The sequence below is a fragment of the Pseudophryne corroboree genome, chromosome 4 (assembly GCF_028390025.1).
Source record: "Pseudophryne corroboree isolate aPseCor3 chromosome 4, aPseCor3.hap2, whole genome shotgun sequence".
NCBI lineage: Eukaryota > Metazoa > Chordata > Amphibia > Anura > Myobatrachidae > Pseudophryne > Pseudophryne corroboree.
Genome location: NC_086447.1, coordinates 701633004 through 701658421, shown reverse-complemented (window position 1 = coordinate 701658421; position 25418 = coordinate 701633004). Strand labels below are relative to the sequence as shown.

Genomic DNA, 25418 nt, shown 5'->3' with positions numbered 1-25418 from the left:
ATTGGGCCGAATGCCAGACATTGGATGAAATCGGGCATTATCGTTCTAGTGCATGGGGCCCTTAAGGAAGGCACCACGGTAGATGGATCCAACAAGAGTGCCAAATATCAAATAACACACATATATATATATATATACATATATATATATATATATATCTATATATATATCTATATCTTATAATATAATATATTATACACATGTACATTAAGAAATTGCTGTACAGAAATAAATATGTACTCTACTGGGAAACCCCTTCCTTGAGCAGCTATACAGATGACTTTCACCACATGATTAGTATAACTTAAAAAAAAAAACACCATTATTTGCACTGACAGTCCTTGTAAAACAAAGCAATATTCCCACTGCAATAGATCACGCAGAAGTGAAGGTCTGGGAAGAAGCTAATAATTTAAACTGTTAATTCAGCTTGTGCCAAACGTCGACAATCATGCTACTACCCAGAGCTAAATGAATTATAGATGTATTCCTATGAAAATGATTTTTTGCAACCTATACATACACATTTCTTCAAGTAGGAAACTTGACAAGCATATCTATCTGTGTGAAGCTGTAGTGTAACATACTGCATCTCTGTGCATTGGCTTTTCTTTCCAACATACTGTTTTACCTCCATAACCACTGTAAAGAAGTTTTTTTTTAACCAGTTACATTGAAAATAATTCAGCACTGTGTGTGTGTGTGTGTGTGTGTGTCCCATGGCATAAAATTACCAAGCAGACTTTGATTATTTTTTCATTTATATATAGATGAAAACGGCACAGCAATCTAAATTATCAAAATAATTTGTAAGCAGCGGCAGTGACCATAAACGCAACTAACAACATTATGTTTTGATGAAAAGGGCTATTTACACAGACAAGCTACAGTAATTTTGGTTAGTACTCCAGTAGAACCCTACAGCAAATTTGGCAAAAGGCTAAGAAATCACCCGTCAGCATGACACCCCCAAGTTAACATGTTTACTGCTAAGATAGCTGATACAAACAAGAATTTACTAAAAGCATAAAGCAGTGTAACAAATGTCCCATTCCTGATCAAATGAACACTGCTGTGTTGTAAAATCCTGACAAGCCAACTTATTTCACTGTACCATTTCTCTGTATAACAAGCTGTGTTCGTTTTCAGTTGAATTAGGTTCTCTCGAATCCTAAAAATATATCATCATCAACTCAAAAAAATAAATTATATATATATATATATATATATATATATAAAACAAAATCATCTTCTTGTAATCATTTAAGAACTGATAAGAATCCAGAATTGTGTGTATAGGGGAATTCTTTTAATTTGTTAGGGGTGGAGGACTGAGTTACAGCAATTACCAAAAAAATTTATCAGATGTCCCCATCATCAATAGATTGGAAACAAGTATCTATTTGAACTACAAAGTCCAAAGTTTGTGTTGGCTTACGTATATGTCCGTTGTTTGCGGTACACTGTTGCTGCAGAGTGTGTGTGTGTGTGTGTGTGTGTGTATGTATATATATATATATATATATATATATATATAGAGTTTGCAGTGGTTGGCAGCACTCCATACTAAATAGTATTGATCGAAAAAGCCGGTGCCCTCCGCATAACATCCACAGCATCCACTTTTGATGGACGTGCAGCGGGCGGACGGCGGGTGCCATGGACGGCCTCGTGGGTATATAGGTATGTTGTATTCACACTATGGTATATGTCCTGATGAAAATGTTGTATTTATAACATTGAAACGTTGACAAGCTTCGTGACTCCGTCTCGTTTTATTCCCTGCTGAGGGAGCTGTGAGTGCCGCCGACTGGGTATGATATATATATATATATATATATATATATACATATACACACACACACACACACACACACACACACACATACATACACCCACGCACATAGGGCCAGCGGCTAATTGAATCTGGCCCACAGATTGCCCATTGACACTTTGTTGGGTCGAATTTGCCTGAAAAATAAGATTTTACTCACCGGTAAATCTATTTCTCGTAGTCCGTAGTGGATGCTGGGGACTCCGTAAGGACCATGGGGATTAGCGGCTCCGCAGGAGACTGGGCACAACTAAAGAAAGCTTTAGGACTACCTGGTGTGCACTGGCTCCTCCCACCAAGACCCTCCTCCAGACCTCAGTTAGGATACTGTGCCCGGAAGAGCTGACACAATAAGGAAGGATTTTGAATCCCGGGTAAGACTCATACCAGCCACACCAATCACACCGTATAACTCGTGATACTATACCCAGTTAACAGTATGATAACAACTGAGCCTCTCAACAGATGGCTCAACAATAACCCTTTAGTTAGGCAATAACTATATACAAGTATTGCAGACTATCCGCACTTGGGATGGGCGCCCAGCATCCACTACGGACTACGAGAAATAGATTTACCGGTGAGTAAAATCTTATTTTCTCTAACATCCTAAGTGGATGCTGGGGACTCCGTAAGGACCATGGGGATTATACCAAAGCTCCCAAACGGGCGGGAGAGTGCGGATGACTCTGCAGCACCGAATGAGCAAACTCTAGGTCCTCCTCAGCCAGGGTATCAAACTTGTAGACTCTTGCAAGAGTGTTTGACCCCGACCAAGTAACAGCTCGGCAAAGTTGTAAAGCCGAGACCCCTCGGGCAGCCGCCCAAGAAGAGCCCACTTTCCTCGTGGAATGGGCTTTTACAGATTTAGGGTGCGGCAGTCCAGCCGCAGAATGTGCAAGTTGAATCGTGCTACGAATGTGCGAGCAATAGTCTGCTTAGAAGCAGGAGCACCCAGCTTGTTGGGTGCATACAGGATAAATAGCGAGTCAGTCAGTCTTTCTGACTCCAGCCGTCCTGGTAACATATTTTTCAGGGCCCTGACTACGTTCAGAAACTTGGAATCCTCCAAGTCCCAAGTAGCCGCAGGCACCACAATAGGTTGGTTCACATGAAAAACTGATACCACCTTAGGAAGGAATTGGGAACGAGTCCTCAATTCCGCCTTATCCATATAAAATACAGATAAGGGCTTTTGCATGACAACTTTCCACGTGAGGTATTGTAGCTCCACGGATTTAAGTGGCTCAACTCAATGCGACTTCAGGAAATCCAACACTACGTTGAGATCCCACGGTGCCACTGGAGGCACAAACGGGGGCTGACTATGCAGCACTCCCTTAACAAAAGTCTGAACTTCAGGCAGTGAAGCCAGTTCTATTTTGGAAGAAAATCGATAGAGCCGAAATCTGGACCTTAATGGAACCCAATTTTAGGCCCATAGTCACCTCTGACTTGTAGGAAGTGCAGAAATCGACCTAGCTGAATTTCCTCCTTTTGGGGCCTTACTGGCCTCACAGCACGCAACATATTTCCGCCATATGCGGTGATAATGGTTTGCGTTCACTTCTTTCCTAGCTTTAAATAGCGTAGGGATAACTTCCTCCGGAATGCCCTTTTCCTTCAGGATCCGGCGTTCAACCGCCATGCCGTCAAATGCAGCCACGGTACGTCTTGGAACAGACAGGCCCCGTGCTGCAGCAGGTCCTGTCTGAGCGGCAGAGGCCATGGGTCCTCTGAGATCATTTCTTGGAGCTCTGGGTACCAAGCTCTTCTTGGCCAACCCGGAACAATGAGTATAGTTCTTACTCCTCTCCTTATTATTCTCATTACCCTGGGTATGAGAGGCAGAGAAGGGAACACATACACCGACTGGTACACCCACGGTGTTACCAGAGCGTCCACAGCTATCGCCTGAGGGTCCCTTGACCTAGCGCAATATCTTTGTAGCTTTTTGTTGAGGCGGGACGCCATCATGTCCACCTGTGGCCTTTCCCAACGGTGTACAATCATTTTGAAAGACTTCTGGATGAAGTCCCCACTCTCCCGGGTGGAGGTCGTGTCTGCTGAGAAAGTCTGCTTCTCAGTTGTCCACTCCGGGAATGAACACTGCTGACAGTGCTAACACATGATTTTCCGCCCATCGGAGAATCCTTGTGGCTTCTGCCATCGCCATCCTGCTTCTTGTGCCGCCCTGTCGGTTTCCCTGAGCGACCGCCGTTATGTTGTCTGACTGGATCAGCACCGGCCGGTGTTGAAGCAGGGGTCTAGCCTGACTTAGGGCATTGTAAATGGCCCATAGTTCCAGAACCTTTATGTGTAGGGAAGTCTCCTGACTTTTCCATAGGCCTTGGAAGTTTCTTCCCTGTGTGACTGCCCCCCAGCCTTGAAGGCTGGCATCCGTGGTCACCAGGACCCAGTCCTGTATGCCGAATCTGCGGCCCCCTAGAAGATGAGCACTTGCAGTCACCACCACAGCGACACCCTGGCCCTTGGAGACAGGGTTATCCGCCGATGCATCTGAAGATGCGACCCGGACCACTTGTCCAACAGATCCCACTGGAAGATCCTTGCATGGGACCTGGCGAATGGAATTTCTTCGTAAGAAGCTACCATCTTTCCCAAGGCTCGCGTGCATTGATGCACCGACACCTGTATTTGTATTAGGAGGTCTCCGTCTAGAGACGCCAACTCCTTGGACTTCTCCTCCGGGAGAAACCCTTTTTATCCTGTTCTGTGTCCAGAACCATACCCAGGAACAGTAGACGCGTCGTAGGAACCAGCTGCGACTTTGGAATATTCAGAATCCAGCCGTGCTGTTGTAGCACTTCCCGAGATAGTGCTACTCCGACGAACAACTGCTCCCTGGACCTCGCCTTTATAAGGAGATCGTCCAAGTACGGGATAAGTACTTCGGCCATTACCTTGGTAAATACCCTCGGTGCCGGGGACAGACCAATGGCAACGTCTGGAATTGGTAATGACAATCCTGTACCACAATTTTGAGGTACACCTGGTGAAGAGGGTAAATAGGGACATGCAGGTAAGCATCCTTGATGTCCAGTGATACCCTGAAATTCTCCAGGCTTGCAATAATCGCCCTGAGCGATTCCATTTTGAACTTGAACCTTCGTATATAAGTGTTCAAGGATTTCAATTTTAGAATGGGTCTCACCGAACCATCTGGTTTCGGTACCACAACATTTGGAATAGTAACCCCGGCCTTGTTGAAGGAGGGGTACCTTGATTTCACCTGCTGGAAGTACAGCTTGTGAATTGCCGCCAGTACTACCTTTCTCCGAGGGCAGCAGGCAAGGCTGATGTGAGGTAACGGCGAGGGGGAGTCGCCTCGAACTCCAGCCTGTATCCCTGTGATACTACTTGCAGAACCTAGGGATCCACCTGTGGGCAAGCCCACTGGTCCCTGAAGTTCCCGAGACGCGCCCCCACCGCATCTGTCTCCACCTGTGGAGCCCCAGCGTCATGCGGTGGACTCAGAGGAAGCGAGGGAAGATTTTTCATCCTGGGAACTGGCTGCCTGGAGCAGCTTTTTCCTTCTTCCCTTGTCTCTGTGCAGAAAGGAAGCGCCTTTGACCCGCTTGCTTTTCTGAAGCCGAAAGGACTGTACCTGAAAATACGGTGCTTTCTTAGGCTTTTGTGAGGAAACCTGAGGTAAAATATTTTCTTCCCAGCTGTTGCTGTGGATACGAGGTCCCAGAGACCATCCCCAAACAATTCCTCACCCTTATAAGGCAGAATCTCCATGTGCCTTTTAAAGGCAGCATCACCTGTCCACTGCCGGGTTTCTAATACCCTCCGGGCAGAATGGACATTGCATTTGGATGCCAGCCGGTAAATATCCCTCTGTGCATCCTTCCTATATAAGACGACGTCTTTAAAATGCTCTATGTACCCCTTTTATGTGGTACTTGGGTTCATGTCAGAAATGCGTAACACATTTTTCATTGCCGAGATCATGTAACGGATGTTCCTAGTGGATTGTGTATATGTCTCAACCTCGTCGACACTGGAGTCAGACTCCGTGTCGACATCTGTGTCTGCCATCTGAGGTAACGGGCGTTTTTTGAGCCCCTGATGGCCTTTGAGACGCCTGGGCAGGTGCGGGCTGAGAAGCCGGCTGTCCCACAGCTGCTACGTCATCCAGCCTTTTATGTAAGGAGTTGACATTGTCGGTTAATACCTTCCACCTATCCATCAACTCTGGTGTCGGCCCCACAGGGGGCGACATCCCATTTATCGGCCTCTGCTCCGCCTCCACGTAACCTTCCTCATCCAACATGTCGACACAGCCGTACCGACACACCGCACACACACAGGGAATGCTCTGACTGAGGACAGGACCCCACAAAGTCCTTTGGGGGGACAGAGAGAGAGTATGCCAGCACACACCAGAGCGCTATATAATGCAGAGATTAACACTATAACTGAGTGATTTTTCCCCCAATAGCTGCTTGTATACATATATTGCGCCAAAATTTAGTGCTTCCCCTCTCTTTTTAACCCTTTGAGCCTGAAAACTACAGGGGAGAGCCTGGGGAGCTGTCTTCCAGCTGCACTGTGAAGAAAAAATGGCGCCAGTGTGCTGAGGGAGATGGCCCCGCCCCTTTTTCGGCAGACTTTCTCCCGCTTTTTCTGGAATACTGGCAGGGGTAATTTTACATCTATATAGCCTCTAGGACTATATATGATGTAGATTTGCCAGCCAAGGTGTCATATATTGCCCTCAGGGCGCCCCCCTCTCCCAGCACCCATCAGTGACCGGAGTGTGAGGTGTGCATGAGGAGCAATGGCGCACAGCTGCAGTGCTGTGCGCTACCTTGGTGAAGACCGAAGTCTTCTGTCGCCGATTTTCCGGACCTCTTCTGGCTTCTGGCTCTGTAAGGGGGGCGGCGGCGCAGCTCCGGGAACGAACACCAAGGTCGGGTCCTGCGGTCGATCCCTCTGGAGCTAATGGTGTCCAGTAGCCTAAGAAGCCCAAACTACCACCTGTTAGGTAGGTTCGCTTCTTCTCCCCTTAGTCCCTCGCTGCAGTGAGTCTGTTGCCAGCAGATCTCACTGTAAAATAAAAAACCTAAATATACTTTCTTTCTAGGAGCTCAGGAGAGCCCCTAGTGTGCATCCAGCTCAGCCGGGCACAAGAATCTAACAGAGGTCTGGAGGAGGGTCTTGGTGGGAGGAGCCAGTGCACACCAGGTAGTCCTAAAGCTTTCTTTAGTTGTGCCCAGTCTCCTGCGGAGCCGCTAATCCCCATGGTCCTTACGGAGTCCCCAGCATCCACTTAGGACGTTAGAGAAATACTAATTGCAATAAGCTTCATATTGATTAATTCTATGTATCCATATCTCTCTATCCTGTGTGACGGTCTTGCAATCTTGCATGTGGACATCTATGCTCCCCCTGCGACGTGCTTACTCTCTGTGCCTTTGGCTGGGACGAGAGTCCTCCTTTCTAATTGGTGACTCTGCAGTAATGAAGTGATTGCCAGGTAAACTGCATAAGGGGCAACAGGAATCATCTTTTTATAGTAATAAGGGTATATTCAATTAAAGTCTCATCCATTCAGACATGTATTTGTTGGAATGGATCCGACATGGGCTATTCAATGAACGGACAAATCAGACTGTCGAATTTGGCCTTTCCCGGTGTCCCCTCTGCGCTGCTGCTGACAGCACTCAACTGCTGTCAGCTGCTCTCCCGTCCTCCTCATCGCTGCCGGGAGAGAGAAGACTGGCCAGGGGGATGCCTATCGGAGGTAGTGCCCTGCAGCCTGCCGCCCCGCTCCCCCATCTCATGTCCCAAATCAGACTTTTTTTTTTAAAGTCGGATTGAGATTGTCGGAAAGGGGGCCAAAACCTATCGGATTTGGCCCCGTTTCCGACAGAAGCACGCGGATCGGTGGATATTCCGCTGATCCACGTGCTTTTCGTCAAGTCGAATTTCTCGACTTGTTGGAAAACTGAGGGGGGAACTGAATAGGTCGGAACCCCTTCAGACCTGAAAAGTCGAAACCTGCCGTCTTTCCGACAAAACGGCAGGTTTCGACTCTAATTGAATATACCCCATAAACTCTGTTCATTATACAATTGCCACCACTAACGTGAACAAATCATCATGACCCAACAGTCCACAATAAACCCCATAATAATCAAAATAGCTTAAGTGATATCTTGTGTAAGTTATCCTTGATAAATCAGCCTACTCACCATTCATGAGACATGTCACCTTGTGCATGTACAGAAAATGTATACATTCCGCTTCCAGAATTAACTAGATTTTAACAATTTTATTGCAAGATGGGGACAGCCTCGGGATACGTCTACATAAATTTGGTAAAACTATGACAATTTATGTAACTTGGGAACATTATTTTTTAACCACTTAATGGACGATGTTTCTCTTCAAAACCGTTCATAACATTGTTTTAAAACATTTAAAATATAAAAAATATTTTTAAAAATATTGAAATATATTATGCACATCTGCAGAACGAATATCTACAAACACTGTAGGATACAGTGGGGCGTCGCGGTTGCATGTGATCTGACCATGCCAGTTAAATGGTTAATAAAGTAATGGAATCACCATGCTGTGGTAACTGAATCAGTGTGGTAATGAGCAGGGTAAATCTTTTATATAGAAATTAATTTTGAGGTAATATCTATAATTACACTTTTTTCCTATTTACAGTAACAGAATCAACTTTATTGTAGTACATTTTTATTTAACTACATCATGGGGGGATAAATATTTCTGTTCAATTTTTAGAGCTTTATATGCAAATGAATAAAAGCATGTATATAACATTGTTTTCTTTCAGTGAACACTGAATTTATTAAAGAGCCCTAATATGAAGTACTAGATTACAAATCAAAATAATTTTCCTCTGTGAAGAATCATATATATTAAGGAGAGAACATAAATATTAGGACTTGTAAGTTATGTCTCTTCTAAGTCTGTGTAATGAATCTACCGCACACTTGTCAATAGACTGAATTATTTAGGCTGCTGGCTTTGTTAATGATAAGATGTGTTTACCCTAAAGGGGGGTACTCACGGAGCGATATTCTAAGCAATCTGACTAGATTGCTTAGAATATCGGCAGGATCGCTCCGTGTGTAGCCCCCTCGGCGATAGCGATGCGCGGCCCCGCACATCGCTATCGCCGCTGCTAGATTGGCCTGCATGCAGGCCAATCTAGCGGGTCGCTCACTTCACCCGCTGGGTGAAGTGAGCGGCCCCCCCGTCTCCCCCCGCACGCTCAGCACAGATCGCGCTGTGCTGAGCGGCAGGAGAGATGTGTGCTGAGCGGTTCGCTCAGCACGCATCTCTCCTTGATCGGCCCGTGAGTACTGGGCTTTACACCGGTTTGTCTTTATTATGAATGGTGGGTGTTCAGACGGGAGACGCTCTCTATTTTTATATATTTTCTCATGATAGGTCTCTTGCATTTATATTAAAGAAGTGTAAATCCCCTTGCATTGTTACCATTACTTACTATTCTCCCTGATACATACCATTGTGTATTGTTCAGCAACTTTAGGGGCCTATTTTGCAGGTTTTTTTATTTTGTTTTTACATAAACTTATGTACAAACTGCAGATTCTGTCTAAAATTATGGGTGTCTACTATAGATGTGTATGTGTCGCGAAAGCGCAGGGCCGGCCCGACCATTACGCCGATTACGTGGCTAAGTAAGGCGCCACAGTAAGGAGGGCACCGGGCAACCATTGAGACAAACAGCGCTGGCACATTAGGACAGCCGGGTAGAGCAGTGAGCGGCCAGGTGCATCGGTAGCAACTAAATCTCCCAGAGCAAGCTGGCGACCTTTCAAATGTACACCTGCGGCAAGCCAATCGGGGCTTGTGGACTGGCAGCCAATCAGGAGCACCAGCTCCTGATTGGGTCGCGAGCCGGCACCACATTTTAAAGGCCGCCTGCTTGCTCTGTGATTTGCCCACTGCTCTGCCAGGCTGTCCTAATGCTGCCTATACCCCGTTATCTGGCGATGGACTGCGGCTATTGCTGCCTCACATTATTGCTGCTGGGTCCATTCCTGGTATATAAAATGAAAGCCATTGGTTCTCCTTTCTGAGCGCTGTACGATCACACTTCCAGCCAACCAGTAGCATTATGCGACAGCCTATTGTTGTGCTTTTTATGGTTACATTGCTGGCATGGGGCTCTGCCTACACTCTACCTGTAACTAGAAAGCCCACCACTCACTCACCCATTACAAAATTAATTTCCACTATGTATCTCATGTCTAGTGCCATAAAAGCATTGCTTTTGTTATAAGGTGTTATATGTTGTGGGTGTAGTCCGGTGTAACTCGCCCCATGCTGTTGTGCGGAGCAGTGTGACTGTGTGGGCATTATTACCAGTGGTTAGTGCTGCCTGCATCCATTGTGAGAGAGCATCCAGTCCGTAGCGTAGTGTCTTGTCTATGTGACTACAGCAAACATACACTATATGAAATGTAATAAGCACCAATGTTCTATGAGCAGACCAATGCCAGTGATCCACACAGTGCAGTAAGAGCCATGAATTATATCCATTACAGGAGCTGATTTGAATTCTTATTATTGGCCTGAATGCCCGGCTGCGTAACGGTTTACTGCTGCCACGTGGCTGTGACTCTCTGCTCCTATTGGATGATGCCAGCCATATCTGTACGTACTAATTTCACAAAAATCTCCTGCAGGAGGCTAATTAGCACTGCAGCCAGTAGTCCCCATTATTATCAATGTGGACCCCTGTGTACCAAACGCCATGTTTTTATTTGTGAGGGGCAATGTGTGTGCTTCTTCTGTGGAATAATTTGTTTAATAAAAAATTGGTAATATTTATTTTGCTTAATGAAAGTATTAACTATAGACATAGCTGGTTTGGGGAAGAGGGCACTCTAAAAATTCTTGCACAGGGTGCTAGTAGGGAGAAAGTCGTCACCTACACTAGGGGGAGAAAGATATAACCTCATGTACTGTCTCCAATAATAAAAATTATTGAAAAGGAAGTGCTAAAAGTAAATAAGTCAATGGGTCAAAATGGCATACATTCAAGAGTATTAGTAGAACAAAGAACAGTGGGGCAGATGTATTAACCTGGAGAAGGCATAAGGAAGTGACAAAAATAAGAATTTACTCACCGGTAATTCTATTTCTCGTAGTCCGTAGTGGATGCTGGGGACTCCGTAAGGACCATGGGGAGTAGACGGGCTCCGCAGGAGACTGGGCACACTATAAGAAAGATTTGGTACTACCTGGTGTGCACTGGCTCCTCCCTCTATGCCCCTCCTCCAGACCTCAGTTAGGATACTGTGCCCGGAAGAGCTGACACAATAAGGAAGGATTTTGAATCCCGGGTAAGACTCATACCAGCCACACCAATCACACCGTATAACTCGTGATATTAAACCCAGTTAACAGTATGAAATATAACTGAGCCTCTCAACAGATGGCTCAACAATAACCCTTTAGTTAGGCAATAACTATATACAAGTATTGCAGACAATCCGCACTTGGGATGGGCGCCCAGCATCCACTACGGACTACGAGAAATAGAATTACCGGTGAGTAAATTCTTATTTTCTCTGACGTCCTAGTGGATGCTGGGGACTCCGTAAGGACCATGGGGATTATACCAAAGCTCCCAAATGGGCGGGAGAGTGCGGATGACTCTGCAGCACCGAATGAAAGAACTCAAGGTCCTCCTCAGCCAGGGTATCAAATTTGTAGAATTTAGCAAACGTGTTTGCCCCTGACCAAGATGCAGCTCGGCAAAGTTGTAAAGCCGAGACCCCTCGGGCAGCCGCCCAAGATGAGCCCACCTTCCTCGTGGAATGGGCTTTCACTGATTTAGGATGCGGCAATCCAGCCGCAGAATGCGCCAGCTGAATTGCGCTACAAATCCAGCGAGCAATAGTCTGCTTAGAAGCAGGAGCACCTATTTTGTTGGGTGCATACAGGATAAAAAGCGAGTCAGTTTTCCTGACTCCAGCCGTCCTGGAAACATAAATTTTCAAGGCCCTGACTACGTCCAGTAACTTGGAATCCTCCAAGTCCCTAGTAGCCGCAGGCACCACAATAGATTGGTTCAAGTGAAAAGCTGATACCACCTTAGGGAGAAACTGGGGACGAGTCCTCAATTCTGCCCTATCCATATGGAAAATCAGATAAGGGCTTTTACATGACAAAGCCGCCAATTCTGACACACACCTGGCCGAAGCCAAGGCCAATAACATGACCACTTTCCACGTGAGATATTTCAGATCCACGGTTTTAAGTGGTTCAAACCAATGTGATTTTAGGAAACTCAACACCACATTGAGATCCCAAGGTGCCACAGGAGGCACAAAAGGGGGCTGAATATGAAGCACTCCCTTTACAAAAGTCTGAACTTCAGGCAGTGAAGCCAGTTCTTTCTGGAAGAAAATCGACAGAGCCGAAATCTGGACCTTAATGGAACCCAATTTTAGGCCCATAGTCACTCCTGACTGTAGGAAGTGCAGAAAACGACCCAGCTGAAATTCCTCTGTAGGGGCCTTCCTGGCCTCACACCACGCAACATATTTCCGCCAAATGCGGTGATAATGGTTTGCGGTTACTTCTTTCCTGGCTTTTATCAGCGTAGGAATGACTTCCTCCGGAATGCCCTTTTCCTTTAGGATCCGGAATTCAACCGCCATGCCGTCAAACGCAGCCGCGGTAAGTCTTGGAACAGACAGGGCCCCTGCTGTAGCAGATCCTGTCTGAGCGGCAGAGGCCATGGGTCCTCTGATAACATTTCTTGAAGTTCCGGGTACCAAGCTCTTCTTGGCCAATCCGGAACCACGAGTATCGTTCTTACTCCTCGCCTTCTTATTATTCTCAGAATTCTTGGTATGAGAGGCAGAGGAGGGAACACATAAACCGACTGGTACACCCACGGTGTCACTAGAGCGTCCACAGCTATCGCCTGAGGGTCCCTTGACCTGGCGCAATATCTCTTTAGCTTTTTGTTTAGGCGGGACGCCATCATGTCCACCTGTGGCCTTTCCCAACGGTTTACCAACAGTAGGAAGACTTCTGGATGAAGTCCCCACTCTCCCGGGTGTAGGTCGTGTCTGCTGAGGAAGTCTGCTTCCCAGTTGTCCACTCCCGGAATGAACACTGCTGACAGTGCTAGTACGTGATTTTCCGCCCATCGGAGAATCCTTGTGGCTTCTGCCATCGCCACCCTGCTTCTTGTGCCGCCCTGTCTGTTTACATGGGCAACTGCCGTGATGTTGTCTGATTGGATCAGAACCGGTTGGTTTTGAAGCAGGGGCCTTGCCTGACTTAGGGCATTGTAAATGGCCCTCAGTTCCAGAATGTTTATGTGTAGGGACGACTCCTGACTTGACCAAAGTCCCTGGAAATTTCTTCCCTGTGTGACTGCGCCCCAGCCCCGAAGGCTGGCATCCGTGGTCACCAGGACCCAGTCCTGTATGCCGAATCTGCGGCCCTCTAGAAGATGAGCACTCTGCAGCCACCACAGTAGAGACACCCTGGTCCTTGGAGACAGGGTTATCAGTTGATGCATCTGAAGATGCGATCCCGACCACTTGTCCAAGAGGTCCCACTGGAAGGTCCTTGCATGGAACCTGCCGAATGGAATTGCTTCGTATGAAGCCACCATTTTCCCCAGGACTCGTGTGCAGTGATGCACCGATACCCGTTTTGGTTTTAGGAGGTCTCTGACTAGAGATGACAGCTCCTTGGCTTTCTCCTGCGGGAGAAACACTTTTTTCTGTTCTGTGTCCAGAATCATCCCCAGGAACAGTAAGCGTGTGGAAGGAACCAGTTGTGACTTTGGAATGTTTAGAATCCAGCCATGCTGTTGTAGCACTTCCCGAGATAGTGCTACTCCGACCAGTAACTGCTCCCTGGACCTCGCCTTTATTAGGAGATCGTCCAAGTACGGGATAATTAAAACTCCCTTTTTTCGAAGGAGTATCATCATTTCTGCCATTACCTTGGTAAACACCCTCGGTGCCGTGGACAGTCCAAATGGTAGTGTCTGGAATTGGTAATGGCAATCCTGTACCACAAATCTGAGGTACTCCTGGTGAGGAAGGTAAATTGGGACATGCAGGTAAGCATCCTTGATGTCCAGGGATACCATGTAATCCCCCTCGTCTAGGCTTGCAATAACCGCCCTGAGCGATTCCATCTTGAACTTGAATCTTTTTATGTATGTGTTCAAGGATTTTAAATTTAAAATGGGTCTCACCGAACCGTCCGGTTTCGGTACCACAAACAGTGTGGAATAGTAACCCCGGCCTTGTTGAAGTAGGGGTACTTTCACTATCACCTGCTGGGAATACAGCTTGTGAATTGCCTCTAGTACAGCCTCCCTGCCCGAGGGAGTTGTCGGTAAGGCCGATTTGAGGAAACGGCGGGGGGGAGGCGCCTCGAATTCCAGCTTGCACCCCTGAGATACTACTTGAAGGATCCAGGGATCCACCCTTGAGCGAACCCACTGATCGCTGAAATTTTTGAGGCGGCCCCCCACCGTACCTGGCTCCGCCTGTGGAGCCCCACCGTCATGCGGCGGATTTGGAAGAAGCGGGGGAGGACTTTTGTTCCTGGGAACCTGCTGCGTGGTGCAGCCTTTTTCCCCTTCCTCTGCCTCTAGACAGAAAGGACCCGCCTTTTCCCTGCCTGTTTTTCTGGGGTCGAAAGGACTGTACCTGATAATACGGTGCTTTCTTAGGCTGTGAGGGGACATGGGGCAAAAATGCTGACTTCCCAGCTGTTGCTGTGGAAACAAGGTCTGAGAGACCATCCCCGAATAACTCCTCACCCTTATAAGGCAAAACTTCCATGTGCCTTTTAGAATCTGCATCCCCTGTCCACTGCCGAGTCCATAAGCCTCTCCTAGCAGAAATGGACAATGCACTTATTCTAGATGCCAGCCGGCAGATCTCCCTCTGTGCATCTCTCATGTACAAGACTGAGTCTTTTATATGCTCTACGGTTAGCAATATAGTGTCCCTGTCCAGTGTGTCAATATTTTCTGACAGGGAATCTGACCAAGCAGCAGCAGCACTGCACATCCAGGCTGAAGCAATAGCTGGTCTCAGTATAACACCAGTGTGCGTATATATAGACTTTAGGATAGCCTCCTGCTTTCTATCAGCAGGTTCCTTTAGGGCGGCCGTATCCGGAGACGGTAGTGCCACCTTTTTAGACAAACGTGTGAGCGCTTTATCCACCCTAGATGGAGTTTCCCAACGTGACCTATCCTCTGGCGAGAAAGGGAACGCCATTAGTAATTTTTTTGAAATCACCAATTTTTTATCAGGAAAAACCCACGCTTCTTCACACACTTCATTTAATTCTTCAGATGGGGGAAAAACTATTGGCAGTTTTTTCTCCCCAAACATAATACCCTTTTTTGAGGTACCTGGGTTTATATCAGAAATGTGTAAAACCTCTTTCATTGCCTCAATCATGCAACGAATGGCCCTAGTGGACATTAAATTTGACTCATCGACGTCGACACTGGTATCAGTATCCGTGTCGACATCTGTGTCTGCCATCTGAGGTAGTGGGTGTTTTAGAGCCCCTGATGGCCTTTGAATTGCCTGTGCAGGCACGAGCTGAGAAGCCGGCTGTCCCGCATTTGGCATGTCGTCAAATTTTTTATGTAAGGAGTCGACACTTGCACGTAATTCCTTCCATAAGTCCATCCACTCAGGTGTCTGCCCCGCAGGGGGTGACATCACATTTATAGGCATCTGCTCCGCCTCCAAATAAGTCTCCTCATCAAACATGTCGACATAGCCGTACCGACACACCGCACACACACACAGGGAATGCTCTTAAAGGAGACAGGACCCCACAAAAGCCCTTTGGGGAGACAGAGAGAGAGTATGCCAGCACACACCAGAGCGCTATATAATGCAGGGACTAACTGAATTATGTCCCCTTATAGCTGCTATAATATTTACTGCGCCTCAAATTTGTGCCCCCCCCTCTCTTTTTTACCCTTTTCTGTAGTGTAGACTGCAGGGGAGAGTCAGGGAGCTTCCTTCCAGCGGAACTGTGAGGGAGAAATGGCGCCAGTGTGCTGAGGGAGATGGCTCCGCCCCTTTTTCGGCGGACTTTTCTCCCGCTTTTTTCTGTATTCTGGCAGGGGTAATTACCACATATATAGCCTCTGGGGCTATATATTGTGGTTATTTTGCCAGCCAAGGTGATATTATTGCTGCTCAGGGCGCCCCCCCCCAGCGCCCTGCACCCTCAGTGACCGGAGTGTGAAGTGTGTATGAGGAGCAATGGCGCACAGCTGCAGTGCTGTGCGCTACCTTGGTGAAGACTGGAGTCTTCTGCCGCCGATTTTCCGGACCATCTTCATGCTTCTGGCTCTGTAAGGGGGACGGCGGCGCGGCTCCGGGAACGAACACCAAGGACGGGTCCTGCGGTCGATCCCTCTGGAGCTAATGGTGTCCAGTAGCCTAAGAAGCCCAAGCTAGCTGCAAGCAGGTAGGTTCGCTTCTTCTCCCCTTAGTCCCTCGTTGCAGTGAGCCTGTTGCCAGCAGGTCTCACTGTAAAATAAAAAACCTAACATATACTTTCTTTCTAGGAGCTCAGGAGAGCCCCTAGTGTGCATCCAGCTCGGCCGGGCACAGAAATCTAACTGAGGTCTGGAGTAGGGGCATAGAGGGAGGAGCCAGTGCACACCAGGTAGTACCAAATCTTTCTTATAGTGTGCCCAGTCTCCTGCGGAGCCCGACTATTCCCCATGGTCCTTACGGAGTCCCCAGCATCCACTAGGACGTCAGAGAAACAGTGATATGTGCAAGGTGATAAAGGCAGAAGCCAATCAGATCCTAACTGTTAATTTACATATTGGAGCTAATTGGCTGCTGCCTTTATCACCTTGCACTCATCACTGGTTTATCACTTCCTTATGCCCTTTCCAGATTAATACATCTGCCCCAATGTTTGCAGTGTCGGAAAAAAAAAATCTGATCTGCTGGACATAGTACTGTATGGACCAGCTGACATACCTGTAGTACTGTATGCAGATGTAGCCATGCTCACCTTTGCTGCAATGCGGCAGGTTGCATCACTGCATGGCTGCAACTATTTGCAGCCGGCGATCGCTCCATTAATTCCTTTAGGAATTAATGGAGCGACGACTGCGAATAGTCACAGCCTGGCACACCATGCAACAAGCCATGTTGCAGCATGCGGCATCACAGCAAAGATGAGCATGGCTACATATGTACTTAGGTTATAGCCAAGCTGAGAGGAGGGAACAGGTGTCACAGATCTGTCTGAAACTTGATGCAGCTGAATACAAGTAGGGCCTGCATTTACTAAAAGGAATATATATGTAAAGGCGTATGTGGAGGGCTATATTCCGCAGGAAGAATACAGCATTCAAAAAACAGTAATTTATTACAATTCAAAAGGAAAATGAAGAAATACAAGGTCCATACCCCAGAGAAATAAGTCAAGGCTCACAAAATTGCTATTAGTGTGTCCCTCTAAACACCTACCCCCTTACACATGGGGTTTATCACAAAGACCTGGCTGACCCCTACTTAGTGGCCACTCCCAAAGCTCTCCATTCTACTGCAGCTAAATCTGTCAGGCGACTGAAACGCCCCAGCCATCACGGGCTGTGTACGACAGTTCACAGTTTCAGTGAATACTGCAGAGAAATTGTACCTTTTGCCACTGTGGTACAAGTCTGGCAACCTACACGCCCCAGTCATATGGGTTGCATACGATGGTGCCCTGCATCACTGAAGATTATGGATTTATGGAACTCTGTGGCCCTATACATCTTACTGATCAAAACCATCAGTTCTGGTTCTTCAACATTAACAGCTCATTCCCTCTGGGACTCGCCCAGTGTTCCCTGAATGCTGGATTTAGAACTTCACAGGACTTTTCTCCACTTCATTTACTTACAGGGCAGGACTGTCTATATGGCCCTTCTCAGAAGGGCTGGTCCTGCCCCCAGGATTCTGACAAGCAGCTTCACCTCATGGCGTTCTGCTCGTTCGGCACACAGAGAAATTGGGCGTGTCGCGAGTGCACTCCCTCCCAGTGAGGCATGAAGGTATATTCAATTGCGGTCGAACTGCTGAAACTGTCGAAAAACAGGCAATTTTCAACACAAAAAACCTGTCGAATTTGATTCGACAATTCAATACAGTAGTTTTCGACAAAAAACCTGCCGTTTCATTTTCGACTTTTTGCAATTCGACATGTCTGCAATGTTAAAAATGCGGCTTGTCGACAAAAGTATATTCAATTGAAGAATGTCAATTCGACAACAGTGCTTTTCGACAGTCATTTCGTCAATTTCATTCCGCCTCATTTTTCTGTCGTGATCTAATATTTTTTTTTAAAAACATGCATTTTTTGGTGTTTTTTTGACTGCTAATAGCATATCTATTTATATTTGAAGGGATTATCTACTTGGTTTGTCTATTTATAAGACACAAGTATTATTTAATCGATTTTTTAAAATAATATATATATATTTTTTTACTGACTACAATAATATGGAGAGATCAGTGCATGTTTTTCAGTTGGAAGGGGTGTTGAAAGTGTAAAAAATCCTGAAAAAAATTGCGTGGGGTCCCCCCTCCTAAGCATAACCAGCCTCGGGCTCTTTGAGCCGGTCCTGGTTGTAAAAATACGGGGAAAAAATTGACAGGGGTTCCCCCATATTTTAACAACCAGCACCGGGCTCGGCGCCTGGTCCTGGTGCAAAAAATACGGGGGACAAAACACGTAGGGGTCCCCCGTATTTTAAACACCAGCACCGGGCTCCACTAGTCAGAGAGATAATGCCACAGCCGGGGGACACTTTTATATAGGTCCCTGCGGCCCTGGCATTAAATAACCAACTAGTCACCTCTGGCCGGGGTACCCTGGAGGAGTGGGGACCCCCTTAAATCAAGGGGTCCCCCCCCCTCCAGCCACCCAAGGGCCAGGGGTGAAGCCCGAGGCTGTCCCCCCCCATCCAAGGGCGGCGGATGGGGGGGCTGATAACCTTTTGTGACAAAAAAAGAATATTGTTTTTTGTAGCAGAACCACAAGTCCCAGCAAGCCTCCCCCGCAAGCTGGTACTTGGAGAACCACAAGTACCAGCATGCGGGGGGGAAACGGGCCCGCTGGTACCTGTAGTTCTACTACAAAAAAATACCCCCCCAAAAAAACACAACGCACACACCGTGAATGTACAACTTTATTACATACATGCACACCTAGATACACACATACTTACCTATGTTGAAACGGAGCAGTTGGTCCTCTTCTCCAGTAGAATCCACGGGGTACCTGTAAATAAAATTATACTCACAACAATCCAGTGTAGATCGGTCCTCTTCTTTAAGTTTGTAATCCAGGGACTTGGTAAAATAAAAAAAACAAAAACCCGATCCACGCACTGAAAGGGGTCCCATGTTTACACATGGGACCCCTTTCCCCGACTGGCGGGACCCCCCGTGACTTCTGTCAAAGAGGGTGCCTTCAGCCAATCAGGGAGCGCCACGTCATGGCACTCTCCTGATTGACAGTTCAGGCGCGCATAGCCAGTCAGGCGGCGCACTGGAGATACAATGTAGCGCATAGGCGCTCTATTGTATCCAATGGTGGGAACTTTGCGGTCTGCGGTAGACCACGAGGTTAAGTGGGGGCAACCACAAGAGTGACCCCACTTAACCTCACGGTCTACCGCAGACCGCAAAGTTCCCACCATTGGATATAATGGAGCACCTATGCGCTACACTGTATCTACAGTGCGCAGCCTGACAGCTCAGGCGCGCACAGCCAATCAGGAGAGTGCCATAACGTGGCGCTCCCCGATTAGCTGAAGGGACCCTCTTTGACAAGTCACGGGGGGCCCCGCCAGTCGGGGAAAGGGGTCCCATGTGTAAACATGGGACCCCTTTAAGTGCGTGGTTCGTGTTTTTCGTTTCTTATTTTACCAAGTCCCTGGATTACAAACAAAGAGGACCGATCTACACAGGATTGTTTGTGAGTATAATTTTATTTACAGGTACCCCTGGATTCTACTGGAGAAGCGGACTGACTGCTTCGTGTCAACATAGGTAAGTATGTGTGTATGTATGTAGGTGTGCATGTATGTAATAAAGTTGTAGTATCACGGTGTGTGTTTTGTGCTTTTTTTGGGGTATTTTTTTTGTAGTAGAACTACAGGTACCAGCGGGCCCGTTTCCCCCCCCCCCCCCCACATGCTGGTACTTGTGGTTCTCCAAGTACCAGCTTGCGGGGGAGGCTTGCTGGGACTTGTGGTTCTGCTACAAAAACAATATTCTTTTTTGTCACAAAAGGCTATCAGCCCCCCATCCGCCGCCCTTGGATGGGGGGGGACAGCCTCGGGCTTCACCCCTGGCCCTTGGGTGACTGGAGGGGGGGGGGACCCCTTGATTTAAGGGGCCCCCACTCCTCCAGGGTACCCCGGCCAGGGGTGACTAGTTGGTGATTTAATGCCAGGGACCTATATAAAAGTGTCCCCCGGCTGTGGCATTATCTCTCTGAATAGTGGAGCCCGATGCTGGTGTTAAAAATACGGGGGACCCCTACGTGTTTTGTCCCCCGTATTTTTTGCACCAGGACCAGGGGGGAAGCAATTTTTTCCAGGATTTTTTTCAACACTTTTGTGATGTCCATGAAGTCGAATCCAGGCCGCCCACTATTCGTCAACTGGTCCGTTTTTCGACAGGGGGACTGTCGCATCCGTTATTTATTGAATATGTCGAATTCTGGTCCCGGGTGGGGAGGGTTTCGCCTGTCGAATCGTGTCGAATTCAAAAACAGTCGAATTCACGCTGGAATTCGACCGCAATTGAATATACCCCATGGTGTTCTGCTCGGGCAGCATGCAGAGAGATTGGGCGTGTCGCGAGTGCACTCCCCTCAGTGAGGCATGATGCAATGATACATTACTCTTTTTTCAGGCAATTAAATTAAAGGCATTTTTTTTTGTCATACGAAAACACATAGGATCTGGGATAAGTTCTCAGACCTACTGTATGTGTTTTCGCAATAAAACGGCACTTAACTGGAATTTTGCTTCAGGACCTTGGCGGGTCCCGAAAAAAAAAAAAAAAAAGCCTGATAAGTGCCAGCATTGGGGCTAATCTGACAACCCCTAGGGGATCAATACCACGGCTAAATAAATTATCTACCTTAATGTGATTTTTTTTTATTAAAGATTATGGCATACCACTGGCTGAACATTTTATTTCTACTTCAACAACAGTTTGCAATTGCAATTATAGCCAACTGTCCTTTTTAAATACAAACTTTTTGATAAGTGTAAAAAATAAGAGCTAAAAATCACTATGAGGTTGAATAGAGTTAAATGGCAAGACTATAAAACACAGTAGACTAAATGACTTACCAAAAAACAGAAGTGTGGTCTTTATGCGCTATCTTCAAACTTTTTATACAATTTCTATTAAAACATCTCCATTTCTTGCAAAGGAAATATGAAAACTTAAGGAAGAATTTTTATAGGCATGCTCAACATGTGAATATCAACCACATACTGCACCTTAATCTGTTGGTGTAGGTGTCAACACAGGTTTTCATTTTTGCCAGCAAGGTGCCCACAGATGCTTGTGATTCAGTCTGTTCTTCTTCCTCTTCTCCATTAATCCCAGTAAGTGGAAGCAGCAGAGGTACTAGAGCTACACACGAAGAGATTGCTCGGAGCAGTTCCAGCAGAGCTCGATACAACGGCACATGCCTGGCCATATCCAACACTAAAAAAAACCAACAACATATAATTCAAATATTCAAGTTAAGTAAGTTCTGGAATATGGTCAATAGATTCCAAAAATACAAATGGTATATAACCAATATATTCAATTAGAATGAATCTGCTTGGGAGGTGAACTAATAGCATTACATTCCTTTGGAATGTTGAAAACTGACCCACAGATCTGCGAGTTAAATATTGAGCATAAACGTACAATAGAAAACTGAAGAACTACCCGACAATGAGGTTTAAGAATCACAAACACAACATAATTCCATTGCAGCAGATATTCATTGTTCTTATGCTAAATGAGTTGATTGATAAATTCCTGGTTCCATTGTAAGAGCCTGAACACAGTACATACAGAAGGAATACAAATTCCTCTCCAAAAGAAAAAAAAAAAAAAAAAAGAAGATGTAAGAGGAAAGAAAGATTATATACAAAATCATCTAAACAAATAATAAATGGTTATTACGCCTTCTATATTATAGCTGCTTTTATACCAACCTTACTAAGCTGTTACTAATACCAGTTATTGCTGCACACACTGTACTGCATCGGTGTTAACATTGATTTTAGAGCTACTGTAGTATTTGTTAGCAGTCTGAATTCTCAAACACCAAGCTGTGACCTTGTGTAAGCTGCTTTATCCCTGTGCCTCAAGCACCACAAATTACCAGTTATTAGTGTTACAATGAATACAGGCACTGTAAGAGCACAGTACAGTGCAGCACAGTGTTTGGTTTTAGTACATGCTGTAAAATTGCACACAAGTAATCAATACCACCAACATAGGCTATTTACACTTTGTAATATCAATATACAGCACGAGAGGAAAAATGTAGACAATAAATGTTACACACATCTTTTCCTATGTTACAACTCTTGTTATCTCTTGTTGCGGATTTTGATATAATGCAGGGGATATATTTGATTTGTGTGTACATAAAACAGCGAAGCACATCACAGACTCCAGCCCTCGGACGAAGTCTGTGATGAAACACGTTAATGCGGAGTCTGTTGACGTTGATGTGTCCCGGCAGCGTGAATACCTGTGACCGCACCCGTTTCTATAGAGAGCGGTAAATGGGTTGAGGAATCCTGTCCAGCTGTAAGCAAGTGTTCCAGAGTCAGCCTGGGTTTATATGTGGAATCATGTGTTAACCAGCCCACACTGGTTACCTATTGGTACGGGCAATATTGTTTATTAAATTGTATCCGTGTGATATAAATTTTTTACTACATACTGTAGTATTCTATGAAGCGCTTCCTCTATATGCTTTTTTAACAGATTTATACCCAGAGGATTATGGAGTTAAAAGAGGAGCGCAACGACACTGAGATTTTATGAGTGTCTAGTGATTCTATACACTAATTCAGTTGTTCTTTTGATTCCATTGTCATAGCCTTATGTATGTTTATAAGTATACCGTTTCATTATATATATATATATATATATATATATATATATATATATACACACACACACACACACACACACACACATACAGTCCTCTGTTGCAAAGTCATTGCAAGTACTATACTTGTCCATCTCACATTTAGGCCACTTAATGCACTATTATTGATATCTAGATGATATTTCAAGTCACAGAAGCAGGAGTGCAATTCATAAAGGCAACTGCATACATTAGGTTTACTATGAATAATATGCTTGGCTGACACACAGGCATGACATCCACATATTGCGGACTATTTGTGAGTACCTTTCTGTCATATTGTAGGGGTGCTCCTGGTTAAGCTGGAGGTGCAGAAACCAGGAAGATGGGGGGTAGGGAGGTGTAACAATACAACAGCTCTAACGACTGTGCTTTCTTCTGGCTGCAATAAGAATATTTCTGCTCAAGCAGAACCATATGCCACCACTCCCCTAATAATAAACCATGATAAATTCTTTGCATACATTTAATGATTTGAGGAAAGCATAAGGTGGCTTTACGAGTCTGGACTTCCATCCATAAACGGACAGATGCACACTAGCCAGCGTGGCCCTGGGATGGAGATCCTTGTTGAAATGCGGTACCGGCATTCCGATTAGTGTCGGGAATCCGGCATCAGTATTTCAACTGCCGGGATCCCGACCGGATCTACAGACTATAGAAAGCATGGCTAATTGCTGGTTGCACATCACATTACACGTCGAAACAAAATAACTATGACTTTCAGATACTAAAAGAAAACACCTGCAAGTAAAAAACAAAACAAAACAAGATTATCTTTATTATTAAAGAGACTTCACGCTTTAGTATAATATTTAAAGAAGTTTCACAAACAACAATGGCTTCAAGGTATCACTTGACCATGTCATCCAGTGTGTTTATGGAATATTTCTCATTTAAATGTAAATTTAACATGGCGCAAAAACGCATAGGAATGGGCAAAACTTTTTAAGCATGTCAACAGATTAACAAACAAATCAATGTTCTGAATTAATTAAAAGTTTGCATTGTGCACCATACTGCTACATTATTGAAAATTACAAATAAAAATATTATATGACCTATTATTTACCTCAAACTGTTTGGTTAACTCATCACAAGAAAGACTTGAGATAATACCCAATGGACACCAAATTAAAATTACAATTTTTCAAACCAGATTATGGGGTTCAGTCATAAGGACTTCTCAATAAAAGGCATAGGAGACTAAGAGGATTCAGAGACAGGCTATGCTATTAATACAGGAAAACTAAGGATTAAATTATAATGAATAACTACACAAAAGCAGGATTGTTTAGTTGTAAAAAAAAAAAGCCGTGCCTCATTGGCTATATGCACTAACAATGGTGAACTGGCAATTGTAATTATTAGTGCACATATCCAAGTGCCTGACTGACTTGTCTGGGAAGGACCACACTGAAAACTACGCATGCCTGAAAAGCCCATTGGCAAATGATGCTGTTGGGCAGTGTATGGTCATCTTCAACACTGTATGACTGTGGACAACTTTATAGGCGACCTAAATTATACAGCCCTATATAGACCAAAAAAACGTTCACACTGAAAATGTGCAGGCTAGAAGGGGACACCTACTGTAAATGGAGAAAAAGCACTTAAAAGGGGTATTTTCTCTAAAACATTAACCACACTGTAGTATTCCCTACCACGGGAAATGGTTATCACAGATTGACAACATTTACTTTAAAAAGGATGTGATGTCTTTCCGTCAAGTAATGGGATTTGTAGATGTCATTTATGTAGTACATGACAGAGCTGGGGTGACTAAAATAATAAATTAATCCTATTCACTGAAATGGAAGAGTAGCTTGCTGATATTTCACTCCAAAATATGGTTCAGCAAAGATCTTAAAAAGCAAAACAGCAAATTACCAAGAATTTCTTATCTACTAAATGCTTCAAGACAGCACTTAAAATGGATAGCTTTCATTCTAAAGTAGATAAATATGTCCACCGCATATAAACCTCATAGTTTATACGAAATGGAGATCAAACTTTTGGCAATAATGTGGGCTTGGCTCTTAGAACCACTATTATGGTAGATATTTAAAAAGGGTTCCCACTCAATAGGTCCGTGTAACTATGCTACTACTTGGACAGAAATGATTGCCACCTATAACACTACACTTTCACTGTTAGCCACCTCAGAGAAAATTTCCTGTATTGCCTGGGGAATCCATCAGAGCCATAAGACAGAGGAACTAAAGTATAAACTCAAAAAGGTAAGGTGTGAATTCTTTTAGTTACTTGGAAGCACATGAATGGTCAACTCTTATGAAGCCAAGTTAATATAAAAAAAAATAATAATAAT

At 45.4% G+C, this 25418-nt stretch overlaps 1 protein-coding gene across 9 annotated transcripts in view; it reads right to left on the bottom strand.

The window, feature by feature from the left end:
- BIRC6 (baculoviral IAP repeat containing 6) overlaps window positions 1–25418 on the bottom strand; it is a 771630-nt gene that overhangs the window by 95907 nt on the left and 650305 nt on the right. For all 9 annotated transcript variants that reach the window (XM_063917949.1, XM_063917953.1, XM_063917952.1 and 6 more), the window contains one exon: window positions 21426–21636. In XM_063917949.1, coding sequence (XP_063774019.1) covers window positions 21426–21636 — 211 coding nt within the window. The remainder of the gene's footprint in view (window positions 1–21425; window positions 21637–25418) is intronic.